The sequence below is a fragment of the Engystomops pustulosus genome, chromosome 3, assembly GCF_040894005.1.
Source record: "Engystomops pustulosus chromosome 3, aEngPut4.maternal, whole genome shotgun sequence".
Lineage (NCBI taxonomy): Eukaryota > Metazoa > Chordata > Amphibia > Anura > Leptodactylidae > Engystomops > Engystomops pustulosus.
Window position 1 is genome coordinate 184479197 of NC_092413.1, and position 20545 is coordinate 184499741.

The window sequence follows — 20545 nt, forward strand, 5'->3', positions numbered from 1 at the left end:
TGTGATTCCACATTACTGCCGTTCTGATGTCTGCCCGTCATTGTCGGAATAGGCCCAGGAGATGTCTCTCCTTTATCGTATGGAGGAACTGTCTCCATTGATGCTGGACACCCATGAGAGATTCTTATGGCTATGGGAACCGGGGCTGTGGTTTATGGGCTCTTAGAGTTCTATTATTAGGCCAACTGACCTGTAACTAATATAACTAATTTTCCCCATTTTTTTAATCATACTATAATGCTATTAACCCTCTTGCCTGGTATAATTTCTTTCCTTTACTTACCTCTTGTGTGTATCCAGTGTGCATTTATATGTTAGGCTGTCCCCACAGCTGACCCAGGTCGTGAGACCTAGATTGTTTCTCCTATTCAACCAATGGTGTCATGTAGGCATGCCTGCAAGCTGTTTCCAATGTATATTATATTTTACATTATGTGAGGCTGAGAATGCTACATGTTCTGGGTTAACTATTAAGCTGCCTTTTGGGCTGCAGTAAGCTTCCTCTATATTCTGGAATCTGAAATATTTTTCACTGTATGGTGGTCCTGTGTACTGTGCAATTGTTTTTCTTTGGATGGCAATTTTTTTGTTATATGCTGTATATTTTTATTGTATTCCCTGTTTTCTGTTAATAAAACTGATTCAACAATTGTCATTTTGATGCTCAATGTGTGTATATGTTATAATGATTGGGAACAAATGCAGGAAATTTTCAAGCAAACTTACAATGAACCTGTCACCAGAAATGTGATTTTTAGCTGTTGACATATTGCAATAGGCTTTCCTATTCAGGATTTAAAATGCATTGTGAATCATTTCAGTAGTTTTTATAAGCCTAATTCACATTGCCTAGCTTCCTACCAGCAGCGTGTGGTGAGTCCTGGGGATGGGGTAGCTGCAGACTGTGTCAGTCTCCTCTCCAACACACTGACCCAGCTCCCTCCCCCCTCCCCAACCTGTCAGGCATCGAAGGGTTATATAAGTTATAGAAGTTTAATTTACATTAAAGGAGTATTCCCATTTCAGCAAATTAAATGTATTATTCTGTAATAAAAAGTTATACAATTTTCCAATATACTTCCTGTATCAATTCTGCACCGTTTTCTGCTTGCTGTAATTTTTTCGGAAGCTTCAGTGTTTACTTCCAGTGGACAAGAATCTGACCATGGTCACACAGGTGAATGGCTCATTAGTATCACAGAGAGTAATCAGAGCCGTGTGATATAACGAGCCGTGCACCTGTGTGACCATGGTCAGATTTCTGTCCACTGGAAATAAACAAGGAAGCTTTCTATAGTGGAACAGCAAGCAGAGATCTAGACAACCGTGAGGACCCAATACAAAAAGAATATTAGAAATTTGTAGAACTTTTCATTATACAAACAGTAACATTTATTTGCTGAAATGGGAAAACCACTTTAACTATTGAAATGAATCAGAATGCTGACAAAGCTATTCTTAAAATCAGCGTAGTATAGTCTATTCAAACCTCTCACCAGCTAAGAATGACATTCCTTGTGACAGGTTCGGTTTAAGGGCGAATTCCCAAGGCACAGCTTTGTGAGATTATCTTTTTTGTCTGAATGAGGCCAGCATAATTTTAGTTTTAGCATTCATATTTGGTTACTTGAATAGAAAAAAATATCACTCACATTCTTCAAACCTGACTTTCCTTTAATTCTATACTTTTAGTGCATTCATTTGTAATAACAAAGTAAGGTTATGTACACACAAACATGTACATTTTACGGGCTGATAACAATGGATCCGTGGTCCCTGTTTGTGGCCTGCATGGCAACAATAAAGACTGCCCTAGTTGGCTAAAACGCGTGGCCGTGGGTATGAGCCCATAGAAATACATTTCTCTGTGTGCTCTCTGTTGGATCAACAGAACAGCTCACATTAAAATCATTGGGCTAAGATCTATGCTTGGATCACCAGAATCCTTCTAACAATAACAATATAGAAATTCATAATACAAGGGACAATTACACAATGGGCCAGATTTATCAAAAGCAGAGCAAACTGCAGTTTTCTTTTCGGGTTTCCGACTATGCAGTAACAGCCCCTTTAGGCGCACATTTTTCTGTCTTGTCGGACACAGTGCAGCCGCAACACAAAACTTTTGTTTTGTGGCAGACGCGTTTTCTCTGCTCTTTAATCTGCATCATTAGTTATAGATGGGATGGCTAGTGCCGATTTTGCAAGGGCCAACTCAAAGCAATTTCCATGGCCAAATATGTAACAGATCACCCCTTTATGGTTGAGTGCAGTTTCCTCCTTCATCTGTTAAACACAGATCAGAGATGCTCTACTGAGGATTCACCAGTAAACTCAGTATTAACAGTAACCTGGGATCAGCAGATGGCCAATCCCGTAAGTCCTGTTTATTACAGGACAGGTCAGGAGGACCTGCTCTGCCGATTGCAAGGTGTCCCAGAATTCAGACCCCCCACGGATCAGACATTATTCGCCTCTCCTGTGGAAAGTGTAATACAATCTTACCAGGTGAAATTATTCAGTAATTTTACACTACATTGTAGAATCTTCCCTATAGTCTCTTGGTAAACAAAAAGGAGCGTCAGCTTTTCTGTTCTTTCTTTTCCAGTCTCTTTGCAGCTTTTTTGAGATCTTTAACAATCAAATCCACGTCTTCTCTAGATGTGTCTCGGCCAACACTTAAGCGAATGGCGCCACGTGCGGCATCAGGGGGCACTCCGCTATTCAGCAGCACATGGGATGCGCTGTAGGATAAAGATATGATTACATACAAGCAGAAAACTCTCCGGATATGTATATTCACAAAAATTAACAGTTCTGGATGATGTGGCAACAATTTAATGAATCTGGTGCCCTCTGCACACTGCACCTGGTGCAGTTGGCACTGTTTTTGATAAATGCAGGCGAATGTGTAAATTATACAGAATATAAAGAATGCTGTCCACAAAATAGAAACATAAAGCGCAATACAAAAAAAGATTTTGGTATCTGAGTAAATTATCATACCTGTCTCCTCTGTCTGAATGGCAGGCTGCTCCAACACTAGCCAATAGATAATCACAATGTGACAGCCACTCACGGCCTGTAATGAAAAAGGATTAAAGTAAACTGATTATATATACATATATTATATATACATACACACATATATATATAACGTATTCTGCATAGCAGATAAGTATTTTACGAGCATAAACCCCTGTTCACACAGATGTATGCTTGCCTGAGACATACAGCCGCAGACTGGAGAGAGCAGCACTAAACCATCCCCTCACCATAGAGAGGTGGCATAGCCGTACATACAAAAAAAGATAATGCAAGCTCTATCTTTTTCCTGTGTACAATATGGTAAAGTTTGACAATAAGTCCGTTAATATAGATGGAGGTATTTCCCATTGAAATGCATGTGACTGTATGCTACCCGTACCAAAACGGTACCAGTAGGATACAACAGAAAAAAAATATTTGTGTGAAAAGGGCCTAACTATTGACAAACTGTAACAGAGATTTGGGAAGGGGATGAAATAACAAATTAAAAATGGATACAAAATGACCGGTATTCATAAACTACTCACCAAGGACTGCAGGTGTAAGCAATGAAACGTTACAGGTGTTAGGAAGACAATCTGTTCCAGGGAATTGAGAGTTAAAGCGGATCTTATTGCCAAAGACAGCCTGTAATATGGTAGAATATAAAAATATGATGCACTGAACATAGTTGTGCTGCAATACAGTCTTTCAAAAAGGAAAGCAGTGCACATAGCCTAAACCATATAACAGTGGTGGCGAACCTATGGCACGGGTGCCAGAGGTGGCACTCAGAGCCCTTTCTGTGGGCACCCAGGACTTCACCTCAACAAGGAATTGGCAGCTAGGACTCAAGGCTTTCTTCTGTGATCCAAGACAGCCCAGGACGTGCCACGCTCAGCGCTATTTTAAAGCGACATCCTTGGCTGCCATGACTACAGGATGAGCAAGAATGTGTGGACAGAGATGCATTGTCATTTGAGCTCCTGTTTTGGGTCCCCTGATTCTTCCTCTTCAGGGGACCCTGGAGGGAAGCTACAATCCAAATTTCTCCATCCTCTTTCTATTGTATTGGTGAACTCAGGACGCCAATACGATTAAAACTTTTGATAGTGCAGGGATCAAAAAGTTACTGCTTAATTTGTCATGTTGGCACTTTGCGACAGAGAAGTGGGTTTTGGTTGTAGCTTGGGTACTCTGTCTCCAAAAGGTTCGCCATCACTGCCATATAAGATGCTGAAAATGTAATATTTGTACTTGATAACTTTCTCACCTGTAACCTTTGTTCCAAATAATCCCGAACACTTCTCATCTGATCCTCATACATAGCACAGTGTAAACTCACCAACTCTGCAGCCTGCAAGGAAAACGAGTCACTGTTTAAAGGTGTAGTGCACCCGCTCATACTTTTCTTGTCAATTGTACATTAATTATTATGGATTTACACATACTTTATTGTAAAAATATGAGAGTTTATTAAAAGGAGTTTTCTGGTAATACATATAAATATATACACTCACCGGCCACTTTATTAGGTACACCTGTCCAACTGCTCGTTAACACTTAATTTCTAATCAGCCAATCACATGGCGGCAACTCAGTGCATTTAGGCATGTAGACATGGTCAAGACAATCTCCTGCAGTTCAAACCGAGCATCAGTATGGGGAAGAAAGGTGATTTGAGTGCCTTTGAACGTGGCATGGTTGTTGGTGCCAGAAGGGCTGGTCTGAGTATTTCAGAAACTGCTGATCTACTGGGGTTTTCACGCACAACCATCTCTAGGGTTTACAAAGAATGGTCCGAAAAAGAAAAAACATCCAGTGAGCGGCAGTTCTGTGGGCGGAAATGCCTTGTTGAGGCCAGAGGTCAGAGGAGAATGGGCAGACTGGTTCCAGCTGATAGAAAGGCAACAGTGACTCAAATCGCCACCCGTTACAACCAAGGTAGGCAGAAGAGCATCTCTGAACGCACAGAACGTCGAACTTTGAGGCAGATGGGCTACAGCAGCAGAAGACCACACCGGGTGCCATTCCTTTCAGCTAAGAACAGGAAACTGAGGCTACAATTTGCACAAGCTCATCGAAATTGGACAGTAGAAGATTGGAAAAACGTTGCCTGGTCTGATGAGTCTCGATTTCTGCTGCGACATTCGGATGGTAGGGTCAGAATTTGGCGTCAACAACATGAAAGCATGGATCCATCCTGCCTTGTATCAACGGTTCAGGCTGGTGGTGGTGGTGTCATGGTGTGGGGAATATTTTCTTGGCACTCTTTGGGCCCCTTGGTACCAATTGAGCATCATTGCAACGCCACAGCCTACCTGAGTATTGTTGCTGACCATGTCCATCCCTTTATGACCACAATGTACCCAACATCTGATGGCTACTTTCAGCAGGATAATGCGCCATGTCATAAAGCTGGAATCATCTCAGACTGGTTTCTTGAACATGACAATGAGGTCACTGTACTCAAATGGCCTCCACAGTCACCAGATCTCAATCCAATAGAGCATCTTTGGGATGTGGTGGAACGGGAGATTCGCATCATGGATGTGCAGCCGACAAATCTGCGGCAACTGTGTGATGCCATCATGTCAATATGGACCAACATCTCTGAGGAATGCTTCCAGCACCTTGTTGAATCTATGCCACGAAGAATTGAGGCAGTTCTGAAGGCAAAAGGGGGTCCAACCCGTTACTAGCATGGTGTACCTAATAAAGTGGACGGTGAGTGTATATGGCTGGGGAGGGGCTGTAAAAATAATAAACTTATTTCTCTCCTTCTCTCCGCACTCCTGGTCAGCTGCAAAGAGCCACACTCTTTTAAGGCCTAAACTACTGCTCTAGCTGACGTGCAGCTGTGGTTTCTGCATCCCCACCAACCTCAGACAGGAATTGGGTGATCATTTCCCCAATTATGCCACCTCCATGCCAAGTTTGCGTGGATGAGGGGCACCTAGTGGCATGAATGCCCTGCACTAGCTATAGCCTGTGCCAATTTCGATCAATACACAATTCTAGGATTTTATGATTGGTGCAGGCGCTGCTAGATACATCAGGAGGCCAGAGTGTGCCAACATACAATAAATATCCCCCAAAGAGCTTGAAATTTGACTTGATTTTTACACATTCTTTGTGATGTTCCCTATTTCAGGTCAGTGACAGATACAGTCCGGTTTTACAGTAGTGTCAACCCCAGCTGAGTGAGAGTGTGATGCAGGGAGTCTCTTTCCTGCCTCATCGTTTTTCGAAGGCTGCGCACAAATGCGCGGTGCTGGTCCTCGTTTTATGTTGCCAGAGAGGGGGCAGATTCCCTTTGAAATACAGCTAACTTTACTGAAGAATCCTTTCAATAAATATGGAAAGATTTATAAAAAGGGGCTCAAAATTACCTTTCCAAGTCCTGCAATCATAGGGGTATTCTCTGTTCTGGAAATAAACATACAGACTTAACAAATCAGCCACATTGTATCATCTAACTACACATTAGTTATACAACATTTCCAAAACAATGCTAAGAAATATCAAGAAATGGCAAACTCTATTTCAATTAATGTTGAATTTGTATTCGGAAGAATCACCTTCTATTTTTTGCCCTCTAGACTGATTACATTGGGGCACATTTACTTACCTGTCCAACAAAGTTCACTGAAAGTGCACTGTCCGGCGATAATGCTCTCTGCCGCGATTCACTAAGATAGTGCACCCGATATCCTGAATGTGTCGCTTCCCCGCTCAGGTTCACCTTCTTCTTCATGTTTCATGTAAGTGCATTGTCTTGCGACCCAATTTGAAATGTTAAATCCCACGCTCAATCCAAATCAGTCGGAACACACGACAGCACGCCCCCCAGATTTATCTCATGGAAGCCACCGCTGTGCCAAAATCTAATCACATGCGACACAATCCCAGCGCAGACACCCAGCAAGGAACAGTGCCTAAAGGGCAACACCTATGGCACTTATTTATAGAATGAGCAGAATTATGTGTTGCAAGATATGATGTACTCTCACCTAATGTATTTAGGCTCAGCTCATAACTGTTCTGTTTGCTTCCAAAATTGAAATCTATCAGCTAATCCTTAGATAGGCAGGATCTACAACAACCATTTCTAAACGCTTATAGTTAATAGGGTGTTTGAGACAGCTTACCCTGGTCGGTAATTCCGCTCCTGTCCTCCTCCATATAACATGGGTAGTAGAGGAGTTTCCTTTCCAATTTCATGCACATACAGAGCCCCAATACGAGGCCCATAAAACTGAAAAATATATAAGAATTAAAGCAACTACTTATATTAAAGGATAACAACAATTGTATTGAAACATAGCTGACATCAGTATATAGCATGCAGGACAGTACAGTGTGCAGACTACAGCTGCAACGGTTAACATTGTGCAATAACGGAGCTCATTTAGTTCTGAACATTTGTATAGAAAAGTAGAAATAAACCCCAAATTTATATATTATTCTCTTAAACATTAAATTGCTCTAGCTTATAGCAGTTGTACATTTCCAAACCAGGATATCGATGGGCCTGTTATCTATTATTAGGATAATTAAGGATGGCAGCACCTCAGCACCTATTTAAAGGGTTGTACCAAGTTGGATTACCAATCTGATTGGTGTGGATATGACTGCTAAGACCCCTCTCATTGATCATTAGAACGGGTTTCGGAATTGGCAGAGCACATCGTTCAGATATCTCCAGCGCTCCTATTCAATGACCTTGAAAGAGCTAAGCGCTGTGCTAAGCAATTTCTGGCGCTACCATATTACTGTCGCTTCATTCAATTAGTGAGAACATTCTCGAGAACGGTGGGGATCCCAGCAGCTGAATCACAACTGATCAGATTGTTGATCCTGTGAATAGGAGATAGAAATGCATCTTGATACAACCCTTTAAATAAATATGGGCATTTAATGACACAGACAATAAAAGTGTCAAAAACAGCTATTTAAATAATCCTCATAGTATGCATTTCACAGCCAGGACCCCTATTACCAGAAGTAAGATAAACATCTAATATTCATTGATGGAAATGGCAAGATCCAACTACCTTGTGTCCGACAATGGTCAAATAATCGACTCCCAACTCCTGAACATCAACACCGATCTTCCCCAGTGCTTGTGCAGCGTCTGTGTGTAAGAGAATTGGGGGAAGACCCCGAGCCTTTCGTTCTTCAGAAATGTGTCCCAAGTGTTGTGCTAATTCAGCAACTGGCTGCAGTAAAGAGTTAATACAAGCAAAACACAGGTAAATACATGTATATTATAGTAAATGCACTATTCATAATAACAACAAATAATAATAATCAATGAATAAACAAATGACTTTGGGTATGTACTGTCATGTTCTGTCTTCTATGTTTCCAAAACTTGTTCTCCTCCTTACAAAAGAGAAAGAGCAGGAGACTCGCCCATCCCCAATCCTGACATCATCAAAGGTCCTTTAACATTTAAAGCTCATCTGTGCTGTGAGCATTGAATTGAGTTGGCATCATACATATTTCCATATATATTGAACTACAGACGGTCCCCAACTTAAGAACACCCGACATACAGATGACCCCTAGTTACAAACGGACCTCTGATGTTGGGAATTTACTGTACTTTAGTCCCAGACTACAATAAACAGCTATAACAGTTATCACAGGTGTCTGCATTGAAGCTTTATTGTTAATCCTGGTTCTTATGACAATCCAACATTTTTAAAATCCATTTGTCACAGACACCAAAATAAATTTGACTGGGGTTACAAATATAAAATATACAGTTCTGACTTACATACAAATTCAACTTAAGAACAAACCTACAGAACCTATCCCGTATGTAACCTGGGGACCACCTGTATTCCATAATTTTGTTGACTTTTCTGAATAGGTAAAAATGCACATGCACCAAACATCCTTAAACAATCAGTAATTTGCATCAAAGCAAAGTAAAACAGGCAGATGTGTTAAAAATTGGGACAATAGGTTTGGTCAAAATGACGCAGCTTATACTATTTGTATTTTGTGCATGTAGTCAGGCATGTACTCACTTACCATGATGACCCCAGTCTCATTATTTGCCAACATTATTGAAACAAGGCATGTGTTTGGACGAAGAGCTGCGACGACATCTTCAACCTCCACACGCCCCGACGTGGTAGAAACTGGCACAAAGGTTACCTCTAAGAAAAAGTGAAATAAATAATTTCTACAATATGGAGATAAAGGAAATCTAACATCAAAATCCATCATGATAAACCAGGGACATTACTCATAGATCCAGGCACCGTGACTGTGATAATCTTCTTATGTTTGTTATCCATGGCTGCCTTCTTTCTAAAATCAACCTTTATAATTATGATAAAGAGTCTGAGCTACTGGGGGTGTTATCACAGCCCTTCTGTAGCTTCACAGACTGCAACACTGTGCAGAAAAACTTCCCACTCCCACGGTGTAGGATTACAGCAGGCAGAGGGAGGGGGAAGTCCTCCTTATGAAGCTGTAGCCCCTGAGAGGAGCTCTGATAATGCCTCCCAGAGCCCATCTGGCTCATTTGCATAATTATAATAATTAAAAGTTGATTTTAGAAGGAAGGATAACAAGTATAAGAAGATTACCGCAGTCACAGTGCCTGGATCTATGTGTAAGTGTCCCCGGTTTATTATGCTTGATGTTGATGGTATAAAATGGATGAATATTCAATCATACAATAATTATAGTATAAACAATACTCTGATTACTGTAACAAAGTATTTCCAGTAAATTAAAACTCATGTAGTTTTAATGGGAGTGTCAGCAGAATTCATTTTCTGCAGATGAAATCACAATTCCAGTCATTTTGAAAGTTTTGATAGGATAATACTTACCAGCTTTACTAGCCCCCTGTAAGTGTTTCAGCGGCAGTGCTATAGAGTCATGCTCCACATTTGAGGTAATGATATGTGGCAATGCGTTTTCTAGAGAGCGGCTTTGTTCTTTCCTGGTGCTTGTGTTGAAGTATTCCACAGCTGAACACAACACCATGTTGTTGGCCTGAAAAAGCAGCGGTTTCAATTTATCTAGGGCCAGGTTCACACATTGCAGTTTTCGATTCATTAATTTTAAACTGGCCCGTTTTAACCCTAACAGTAACAGTGATCTGTTTTCACTGTATTCAAAGAACATCATGATTTGTTTTCTTGGAAATGTTGTAGTTTTAATTTTTTTTGGGACAAATACATTCCTTTTTTTTGGGAGGGGAGGGAACCCCTTGACCACGCAATCGTTGATCGCTGCCTGTGTTGTTGGGGTGCTTATGGGGTCAACACAGGAACCAAAAGAAACAAATGGCCATTTACTGAGCTTTAGCTCCATGGTGCAATGGTCAACCTAAGAGTTATCAAAGGTCTCAGCATTTAAGTTTTATTGTTGATCCATATTCCCTATTATGAAAATCCTATTGTCACATGGACAAAAATGAAAAAAATACTTTTTCTGGAGCTAACTTACATACAAATTCAACTTAAGAATAAAACCTATAGAACATATCAGCAAACTGGGCATTTACACAGAGCCCCTGCATGTGGACTTTTCCTATCTATAAATATGTCTAACTGTTTATCTAGATAGATAGATAGACAAAAAGCTATCTATCTATCTATCTTCTATATATACCCATCTACCTCCTATCTATTATCTATCCATCTTTTATCTCTTTTCTACTGTATCTATCTATAATCTATCTCTACATCAAAAATGAAAAGCAAACAGCAGACCACTTTAAAAGAAAAAATACCTCTGTAGATTTATTCCATGTGTATGAGCTCATACACATGGAATACATCTACAAAGGTATTTTTTCATTCTTTTTTGTTTTTCTGCATAGTGTCGAAGTTATTTGTATCATATATATATATATATATATATATATATATATATATATATATATATATATATACACACACACATCTATAAATCTATCATTTGTCTATATATCTATATAATCTTTCAAATGTATCTTCTATCATCAATCTACCCATCATCTGTCGATCTCCTATTAAATTCTCCTACAGTCCCATATTAGATATTGCCTTACCATAATACAGGGTGTAAGTGTTATTATTGTGCAGGGATAAAGGAGCCTCTTACGGACCGCTTTTAGTTTTTTCCAAGGGCCACACTTTGTCTAAAACTGGCCCTGCTTGTACTTAACTCAGGGACTGACTGTACTGTATATTCTAACAGTCCACTCACTTCTGTCCCTCCAGAGGTGAAGATGATATCTTCTGGCTTTCCTTTCACCATCCTGGCTATGTGTTCCCGTGCTGTGTCTATAAGTTGTTTGGCCTTGCATCCTGCAAAGGAAATAAATAACATAAATGCATACATTGAGCATGCAAACAATCTCAGCTTGACTACCCCGGTATCCTCCACCCATGATGACTCCATGGAGGCCCCAAAATTAGTACAAGAGATATTTGTTAGTTCACCATGCAGCAAGAACTAGCGGAAGCCGACAGCGAGTCCTAAGCATTTACAAGGCCGTACATTAGTAACACGGCTACAGACAAGCGCTGACTGCTTTAGCAGGATTACTTTTTAAACATTAAACACTTCCACTTGGTGGACTACACATGTAGCAAATGTTACTGTAGATGACGATCCATGTTAATGTGATAGGTCTCAAACACAAGGCCTATGGCCTACATTAACAATGCATTAGCCCTACAGAATGCTTACTTCATCTATATTAATGATTTTCTGCTTTATTTTATTTAGTTTCCATCTATAACTCTGCTTTTCTCTCTTTAATGTAATTGAAAGACGAACTAATCTAAAATGTGAACCATGAAACAAACATATGATGCCAAGTGAATGCTCCTATCCATAAAAGGACATCCTATATAATACATTTTAACGAGCATTTCTCAGTTGTACATTCCCCCCTGTATAAGGGCTACAAGATTAGAATCCTAACGAGATGGTCTCATAGTGTGGGTCCAGCTGTATTCATGAGCAGCGAAGTAAAAATCTCACCTGCGCTGTAACTGCTACTGGGATTCCCCCAAGCTTCTTGTAGGGCCAATGTTACAACCTCCACTACTTCCTCTGCAGGAGGAGTCGTTGCATTATAGTCTAAGTAGACCTTCCTGTGTAAGCATCGGGACAGAAGGTGTTAATTGTTAATAAAGAGAAAAAGGAAGGAAAACATTTCATAAAAATTAAAATAGAATAATAATGAGACAAAGCTTGAAAAATAGAAGATTGAAGGTGCTGCATGTGGCTCACCATTTATCTGGGATTTCTGTCTTTTCTGGCCTTTGATCCTCATTTGTCGCCATGAGAAGAAGTCTAAAAAAAAGAGAAAGATTAAAGATGCAGAACAAAGTGTTATTCTCTACCAAAACCAGATGCAGAGAGACTGCAAAGGTTGACAATACGTCCATTCATATGGATGGAGGTATTGCCCATTGAAATGCATGTGGCTGTATGCTACCCGTACCAAACGGTACAATTTTTTGTAAGTTTTTGTAATAGGGCCTAACTGTTGACAAACTGTAACAAAGAGATAAGGGAAAAGGATGAAATAATAAATTTAAAAAATGGATACAAAATGACTGGTATACATAAAGCTTCTCAAGTCTGTGTCCCTCCTGTAGATATGATCTGGAATGTATTCCAATGTATCTATATACAATAAGATCTCAATAACATCTGGTTAATGAACTATGGTTATTAAAGACATTATTAACCCCTCACTGACAAGGCTTTTAAAGACCAGGGCATTTTTATGGAATATTTGTGTGTAAGGGCCAAAATTTCTCTTTTTTGTGCACTGCCTTCAAAATATTTGTGGCTTTTTTTCCCTGTGACACATAGGGATAGTTAAAGGGGTTATTCGAGTTTAAGAAATAATTTAGGGCCAGGCTTGGGCGGGCTATTAAAAAAAAAAAAAATGTCTACTAACCTCCTTCGGCGCTGCTGATGTCCCGCGCCGCAGTCCGTCTGGTCTGTGTGCCGGTTTGTTTACAGGGGCGCACAGGGAGTTTTCGACCAGCCAGAGGCTCCCATCCGACACCATCTCCCAGCGCCCTACAATGCTGAGAGATTGGGACGGATGGGCGTGGCCGACCCCCGCGCCGCCGGTGGAGGCAAGTACACGTTTATTATTTTTAAATACAGGCGGTCCCCTACTTAAGAACACTCGACTTACATACGACCCCTAGTTACAAACGGACCTCTGGATTTTGGTAATTTATTGTACTTTGGTCCTAGGCTACAATAATCAGCTATAACAGTTATCACAGGTGTCTGTAATGAAGATTTAGTGTTAATCCTGATTCTTATGACAATCCAACATTTTTAAAATCCAATTGTCACAGAGACCAAAAAAGTTCTGTCTGGGATTACAATGATAAAATATACAGTTCCGACTTACATACAAACTCAACTTAAAGGGGTTATCCGGGTTTAAAAAAATTTTTATGTCCGGGCTGGGGAGGGCTATTTAAACATAATAAACATGTACTTACCTCCTCCGGTGCTGCCGATGTCCCGCGCCGCGGCCCGTCTTCTCCGTGCGCCGGTTTCAGTACAAGGGCGCACAGGGAGCTTCCGGCCGGCCGGATGCTCCCATGCGCACCATCTCCCAGCGCTTACAACGCTGAGAGATAGGGACGGATGGGAGGAGCCGTCCACAACGCGGACCAGAAGCTCCCTGTGCGCGGCTTATGTACCCCTGTTTGTTTACAGGGGCACGGATCGAAGTGACCGCGGCACGGGAAATCGGCGGCGCTGGAGGAGGTAAGTCCATGTTTATTATGTTTAACTAGCCCTCCCCAGCCCGGCCATAAAAAATTTTTTAAACCCGGATAACCCCTTTAAGAACAAACCTACAGACCCTATCTTGTATGTAACCCAGGGACTGCCTGTAGCCGGTCCCAGCCTGACCCTAAGTTATTTCTTCTGTTCAATAAACTTTATTGAAATCAACGTATAACAATATTCAAGGCATTGTCAATGAGTCAATATATAGAGAAGCAGTACACACACTTAAAAGTTCGTTATTTCTTAAACCTGGATAACCCCTTTAAAAATGTTATAGGACCCTTTTTTTTTTATTTCCAGATTGTTTTTTGTGGGGGTTAAAATTACAAAACAAGGGAAAATTTTTTGTAATACGGTATATAATTTATATTTTTAAAATTTTCAAATTAATTCCTTAGCGTGTGATGGTTGTTTTGATATATAATATGTACAGTCTGGGGGCTTGTTTTGAATAGCGTAGCGGGGAGGGATTTTTTCTTTATTTCCTGGGACATATTATTGTTTATTTATAAATAATAAATTCATATTTATTATTTTTTTTTTTTTTTAACTTTATATGTCCCCCATGAGGTAAAGAAAGACCTCTAGGAACATTTTCACAGTTTTTTCTCTTACAAGTTTTCCACTGTAACAGGAGCATCCATAAGAGCCCCTTTTACAGGGGAAAACAACCCCCTGTATGGGCAAATGTTTGGGGCAGAGTGGTACTGGGTACATCAGCTCTTCTTAACTCTCACAGATCCGTCGATCACAGGACCGCTTGGTCTGCTATTCACTGCATAGCACTACTTCAGGAAAGGAAAAGGCAGAAGTGGTAATAGACTGCTTCTACCTTCTCCCAAAGGTTTCTTGCTGTGTGTTGTAGCAGGAGACCTGGTCCTACTCCTGAGATCAACTCTGGACTCGTGTCAGCTGACATTTGGTCAGTTGGGGAAGGGTCAATAACCTATGCTTGAGTCTAATTAGTCTGACAACCACCAAGCTGTAAAAGTAGGGCCTGTAAAATTATGATCAAAGCAGAGAAAAAGGGAGTCCTTATATCACTATGATGCAAGGACTCCTGTCCAGCGCACTGTGCTCAGTCTGTGGGCTCGGAGCAGCACATGGGTCTGTTTCCATGGACCGAGTATGTTCGTGTGCAGCTGGCCTTAGAGGGATAACCTGCCCCACCAAATGTGGACTGTACTATTATATACAGGCTGAGCTGCTGTATACAGCACGTAAGCCTTTAGGTTCAGCAATGGATTGTGGGAAGAAATCCAGATCGGTCCAGTATACAATGATACTGGCCAGAAATGTGTCACTATTATTTGTTTTTCCATCCTGGACCGGTCCATTCCAGCCAATCAGTAGGAAGCATACAGACGCCATTTGTCATCTGTCTGTTTTTCACAGATCCGTCGTAGAGCAAAGGCTGTAAATACGTTTTGGATAAAACCTGATAACATACAAAATAAAAATGGAACCATATGGATCCGTATAGAAAGTGCCTTGTTTTGTGTACTAGGATCATCTGGACCAGCACCATGACCGGTCTAGAAGGTCCTGCACCTCACATACTGATCAACTAAGCCCCAATGTATCATTGGATATCTCCACTAAGCAGATAGCGCCCCCAGCAGCCTCTGTCACACACTGCTACTCACAGGACGGATCCGGCACAGGGGCTCCGGAGGAGAGAACACCATAGAGAGCGAAGCGACGCCACAGAGCGGCAGCTGACCATAGAGTACAGCTGCTAGAGCGGCTCCTGTCACCGGAAGTATAGGGCGGGCTGGAGGGCTTAGGGTGAGGGGGTTGATGTTTGTGGAGCCCTCACGTTCTGTAGTCATGTTATACTCTGTATGTGTCGTACATTACACAGATTCTTCACTCCTGCTCCTATGTCTGGTAACTGATCATGTGCAGGGTCACAGCGGCCCCTAGTGGTGCACAGTAGAAGTGCAGGCTGTGGCAGTACAGAGTGTCACAGATTTTATTAATGGAGTCACGAGCAAAATTATGATAAGACAAGGGCAATAGGCAGCGCTGTGTGAACATTGAGTGGTGAGATGGAGCCCCAAGTTGTTTTATAGTTTGTGCTAAGGGGCAGCTGTGTCGCTGTAATGTCAGCCTAAGGACGCGTTCACATGATGTGTTGCGTCGCGTTTTTGATGCATTCCAAAGGCTTCAGCCTTGATTACATGATGAGGTTACATTGCGTTTTAGCAGATGCAGTGAAAACGTGATAAAACCTCAGCATGTGATCCAGGCTAATGCCTTTGGAATGCATAAAAAATGTGACAATGCATTGTCTGAACACGCCCTAAGTGCAGGCAGCCCCTGACTTATTGACACCCGACTTACAGACGACCCCTAGTTACAAACGGACCTCTCTACTCACTGTGACCTCTGGTGAAGCTCTCTGGATGTTACTTTATTCCCACACTGCAATGATCAGATGTAAGGTGTCTAATGTTTTATTAATAATCCTTGCTCCCATGAAAATCCAATAGTCACAGGGACAAAAAAAAATTTGTTTAGAGTCTCAATGATAAAATATACAGTTCCGACTTACATACAAATTCAACTTCAGAACAAACTTGAAACACCTATCTTGTACGTAACCTGGGGACTGCTTGTAGTCTCAAAAGCTTGTAACTAACATCATCCTTTTAAAGGAAACCTACCACTTGTAGTGGCAGGTTTCTGATGGAAATACCGGGCACCAGCTCAGGGTGAGCTGGTGCCGGAGCTTATTTTTGTTAGGCCGGCGCCACACAGGGCGCTTTGTCTGCGCTTGCAAACGCAGACAAAGTCGCGCCCACCGGGGCGGGCCTCGGCTCGATCGCATCGGCGTTTCTATGGAAACGCCTGCGATCGGGAACGAGCCGCCGGTGTTTTGCGTTAATTTAACGCGAGGCCCGCCCCGGTGGGCGCGACTTTGTCTGCGTTTGCAAGCGCAGACAAAAGCGCCACGTGTGGCGCCGGCCTTAGTGTTTTAAACCGCGGTATCGCGGTTTAAAACACTTTTTAAACTTTATAGCCGGCGCAGGGAGGTACGCGCTCGGCGCTTACCATGCGCGCGACCACATAGGTAGTGAAGGAGAGCCGCGCGCATGGTAAGTGCCGAGCGCGTACCTCCCTGCGCCGGCTATAAAGTTTAAAAAGTGTTTTAAACCGCGGTTTAAAACACTAACATAAATAAGCTTCGGCACCAGCTCACCCTGAGCTGGTGCCCGGTATTTCCATCAGAAACCTGCCACTTCAAGTGGTAGGTTTCCTTTAAAGGGAACCTGTCACCAGGGACCTCATTTTTCACTAAAGACAGATTGTAAAAGCCCATGACACCAGCAGTGCAAATATGTCTTTCTGCCTTTTCTAAGCATTTGCATTACAATATACACTCACTGGCCACTTTACTAAGTACACCTGTCAAACTGCTCGTTAACACTTAATTTCTAATCAGCCAATCACATGGCGGCAACTCAGTGCATTTAGGCATGTAGAGATGTTCAAGACAATCTCGTGCAGTTCAAACCGAGCATCAGTATGGGGAAGAAAGGTGATTTGAGTGCCTTTGAACGTGGCATGGTTGTTGGTGCCAGAAGGGCTGGTCTGAGTATTTCAGAAACTGCTGATCTACTGGGATTTTCACGCACAACCATCTCTAGGGTTTACAGAGAATGGTCCGAAAAAGAAAAAACATCCAGTGAGCGGCAGTTCTGTGGGCGGTAATGCCTTGTTGATGCCAGAGGTCAGAGGAGAATGGGCAGACTGGTTCGAGCTGATAGAAAGGCAACAGTGACTCAAATCACCACCCGTTACAACCAAGGTAGGCAGAAGAGCATCTCTGAACGCACAGTATGTCGAACTTTGAGGCAGATGGGCTACAGCAGCAGAAGACCACACCGGGTGCCACTCCTTTCAGCTAAGAACAGGAAACTGAGGCTACAATTTGCACAAGCTCATCGAAATTGGACAGTAGAAGATTGGAAAAACCTTGCCTGGTCTGATGAGTCTCGATTTCTGCTGCGACATTCGGATGGTAGGGTCAGAATTTGGCGTCAACAACATTAAAGCATGGATCCATCCTGCCTTGTATGAACGGTTCAGGCTGGTGGTGGTGGTGTCATGGTGTGGGGAATATTTTCTTGGCACTCTTTGGGCCCCTTGGTACCAATTGAGCATCGTTGCAACGTCACAGCCTACCTGAGTATTGTTGCTGACCATGTCCATCCCCTTATGACCACAATGTACCCAACATCTGATGGCTACTTTCAGCAGGATAATGCGCCATGTCATAAAGCTGGAATCATCTCAGACTGGTTTCTTGAACATGACAATGAGGTCACTGTACTCAAATGGCCTCCACAGTCACCAGATCTCAATCCAATAGAGCATCTTTGGGATGTGGTGGAACGGGAGATTCGCATCATGGATGTGCAGCCGACAAATCTGCGGCAACTGTGTGATGCCATCATGTCAATATGGACCAAAATCTCAGAGGAATGCTTCCAGCACCTTGTTGAATCTATGCCACGAAGAATTGAGGCAGTTCTGAAGGCAAAAGGAGGTCCAACCCTTTACTAGCATGGTGTACCTAATAAAGTGGCCTGTGAGTGTAATTGTGTGTTATATTTTACCTTGCTCCCTGACAAAATCACAAAAAACAACATGTGGCTTGTCTGTGTTACTCACTCCTCAGAGCTTGGCCCCCACGTTTGTGCTCCTGTCTAGCTCCACCTAATGCTTCTTCTCAGAGGTCACAGCCTGGTGAGATGACATCAGTGGGGGAGGGACAAGCAGTACAGGAGCACAAAGATGGAGGCAGCCTGCAGCTCAAACAGGTCACATGTTGTTTTTTGAAATGTATCCAAACCAAAGTCCAGCCCCTGTGACTACCTCAGTTATAACACACAATTATACTGTAATGCTGATGCTTATAAAAGGCAGAGAGGCAGATGTGCACTGCAGGTGTCATGGACTTTTACAATCTGTCTTTAGTGAAAAATGAGGTCCCTGGTGACAGGTTCCCTTTACGTTAGCCAATAAAATGTATCAACAACTGAGGACCCTCAACTTTCATCTATTTAACATAAAAGTTAATCACCCTTTTCTGTTTTACTCTCCACTTTAAAAAAAAAAAAAAAAGCCACAACTTTTTCCCCCTGTTTAACCCCTTCATAGCCTTTTTTCATTCATTTTTTTGCTCCCTATCTACAAAAATCTGTAATTCTTTACATTTCTCCATGTACAGAGCTGCGTGAGGGCTTATTTTATGTGTTACAAATTGGACTTCATACTGACTGTATTTATTATTCCATGCTGTGTACTGGGAAGTGGGAAAAAATTCCATTTTGTTGTGGCTTCGGTTTCAGACTTTCACAGTGCGCCCCAAATAACAAGTCTACTTTTATTCTTTGGTCCAGTATGATCACTGGGGCGCTATATTTACTGTTCATAGGTTTTATTGTGTTTTAATACATGTAAAAAAAAATTTGAGGACTGCAAAACTTTTTGATCACTGTTTAGTAAATTAGCCGTTTGGGATATTTGGGTGCTTTTTTATCCGTTCAACGCTGGGAATAACTGTTTTTATATTTTGATAGCTTGGACATTTTGGGAAGCGTTGATACCTTACATGTTTAGGATTTTACTTGTTTATTTATTTTTATATCAGTTCTAGGACAAGGGGGAGTGATTTTAGGATTTATTAAAAAAAAATATTTTTACTATTTTTCAGACCCCCTGGGGTACTTTAACCCTCGGTTGTCTGATTGATCCTACCATATACTGCCATACTACAGGGGATATTTTCCCCTTTACACCACTTCCACACCAAGTGGGTATTAATGTGGGTGGGCTTGAAACCATTCAGCCTTGAATTGTACACCAGCGCAGCCAGCAGCTGTAGCCTCCTGATGTAATTAGCATGGCGGAGTGGGGCTTACATCATACACTGACGCATGATGCGCTAGCATATGACATATACCCCCTTTGTGTCCATATGACACATCCATTTTATTCTTTGGGCCACTATGGTCAACATAATACCATATTTATTTACTGTAGTTGTTGCTTTTATAAATTTGGTTTTAAAGGACACCTGTCATCAGGTCTGTGTCACTTGTCCTGTCACTACTACCTGTTGGAGCAGCTCACAAGGATCCCATCCCAGCCTTTATCTAGTTATTTTATACATTAATCATTGTAAAATCATCTATTCTTTATTATGTAAATGAGGCTGGTCACATGGTCAGAGGCAGTGATGTCACCCCTGTTACCCCTCCCCTCTCCTCCCCCTGCTCATGTCTGTGTGTAATGTATAGTAAAGCATGGCTAGTGTGTGTGCTGCATCTTCTGACATGCTGCATCCTCCTAATATACAGGTGAGAGACACAGACATCAGCTACACATGAATCTGACATGTTCTGCTGTAACATGGCTTCCTGGAGCTGCTGTATCTCTCCTATGCACACACACATGCACACACAGGCTGCAGGGGGCGTGGCCACCAGCACCAGGAAGCTCATCATTATACAGCCTCACATCATTATACAGGCTGTCAGTCATGCACTGGGGGTGTGGCTGTGCCTCCCACTCATGAATAGAGTGGACAGCTTGAATATGCTAATGCTTCATTGGACATTTCACAGGTCATTTGCATACAGCTAGGACCTCATTGCTTAGGTTTACAGGCATGTAGAGGGACAATGAAGGGATAGAGGCAATGCTCTCT

The 20545-nt window shown here is 41.9% G+C and overlaps 2 protein-coding genes across 4 annotated transcripts in view; one reads left to right on the plus strand and one right to left on the minus strand.

The window, feature by feature from the left end:
• Positions 1-1653: 1653 nt before the first annotated feature.
• SCLY (selenocysteine lyase) lies at positions 1654-15649 on the minus strand. Its single transcript, XM_072143260.1, has 13 exons — positions 15471-15649; positions 12286-12348; positions 12034-12146; positions 11251-11351; positions 9885-10050; positions 9073-9200; positions 8085-8249; positions 7179-7285; positions 6420-6456; positions 4301-4384; positions 3576-3675; positions 3007-3082; positions 1654-2744 (listed from the first exon to the last, which is right to left on the minus strand). Exons 1-13 carry the CDS (start codon positions 15548-15550, stop codon positions 2582-2584), a joined length of 1383 nt encoding a protein of 460 aa, XP_071999361.1. The 5' UTR covers positions 15551-15649; the 3' UTR covers positions 1654-2581.
• Positions 15511-20545, plus strand: part of LOC140122421 (autoimmune regulator-like) — a 36050-nt gene continuing 31015 nt past the window's right edge. For 2 of the 3 annotated variants that reach the window (XM_072143256.1, XM_072143259.1), the window contains exon 1: positions 15511-15612. The gene's annotated coding sequence lies outside the window, so the exon portion shown is untranslated. The other variant, XM_072143258.1, reaches the window with a different exon arrangement.

What these genes read in the sequence shown, in the direction of transcription:
- SCLY (XM_072143260.1), bottom strand. Translation starts at nt 15,550, where the DNA reads ATGGTCAGCTGCCGCTCTGTGGCGTCGCTTCGCTCTCTATGGTGTTCT. An exon ending in CCCTGTGCCGGATCCGTCCT is followed by an intron (nt 12,349 to 15,470) that starts GTGAGTAGCAGT and finishes TCTTTTTTTTAG; the next exon opens with ACTTCTTCTCATGGCGACAA. An exon ending in ATTTGGAACAAAGGTTACAG is followed by an intron (nt 3,676 to 4,300) that starts GTGAGAAAGTTA and finishes ACCATATTACAG; the next exon opens with GCTGTCTTTGGCAATAAGAT.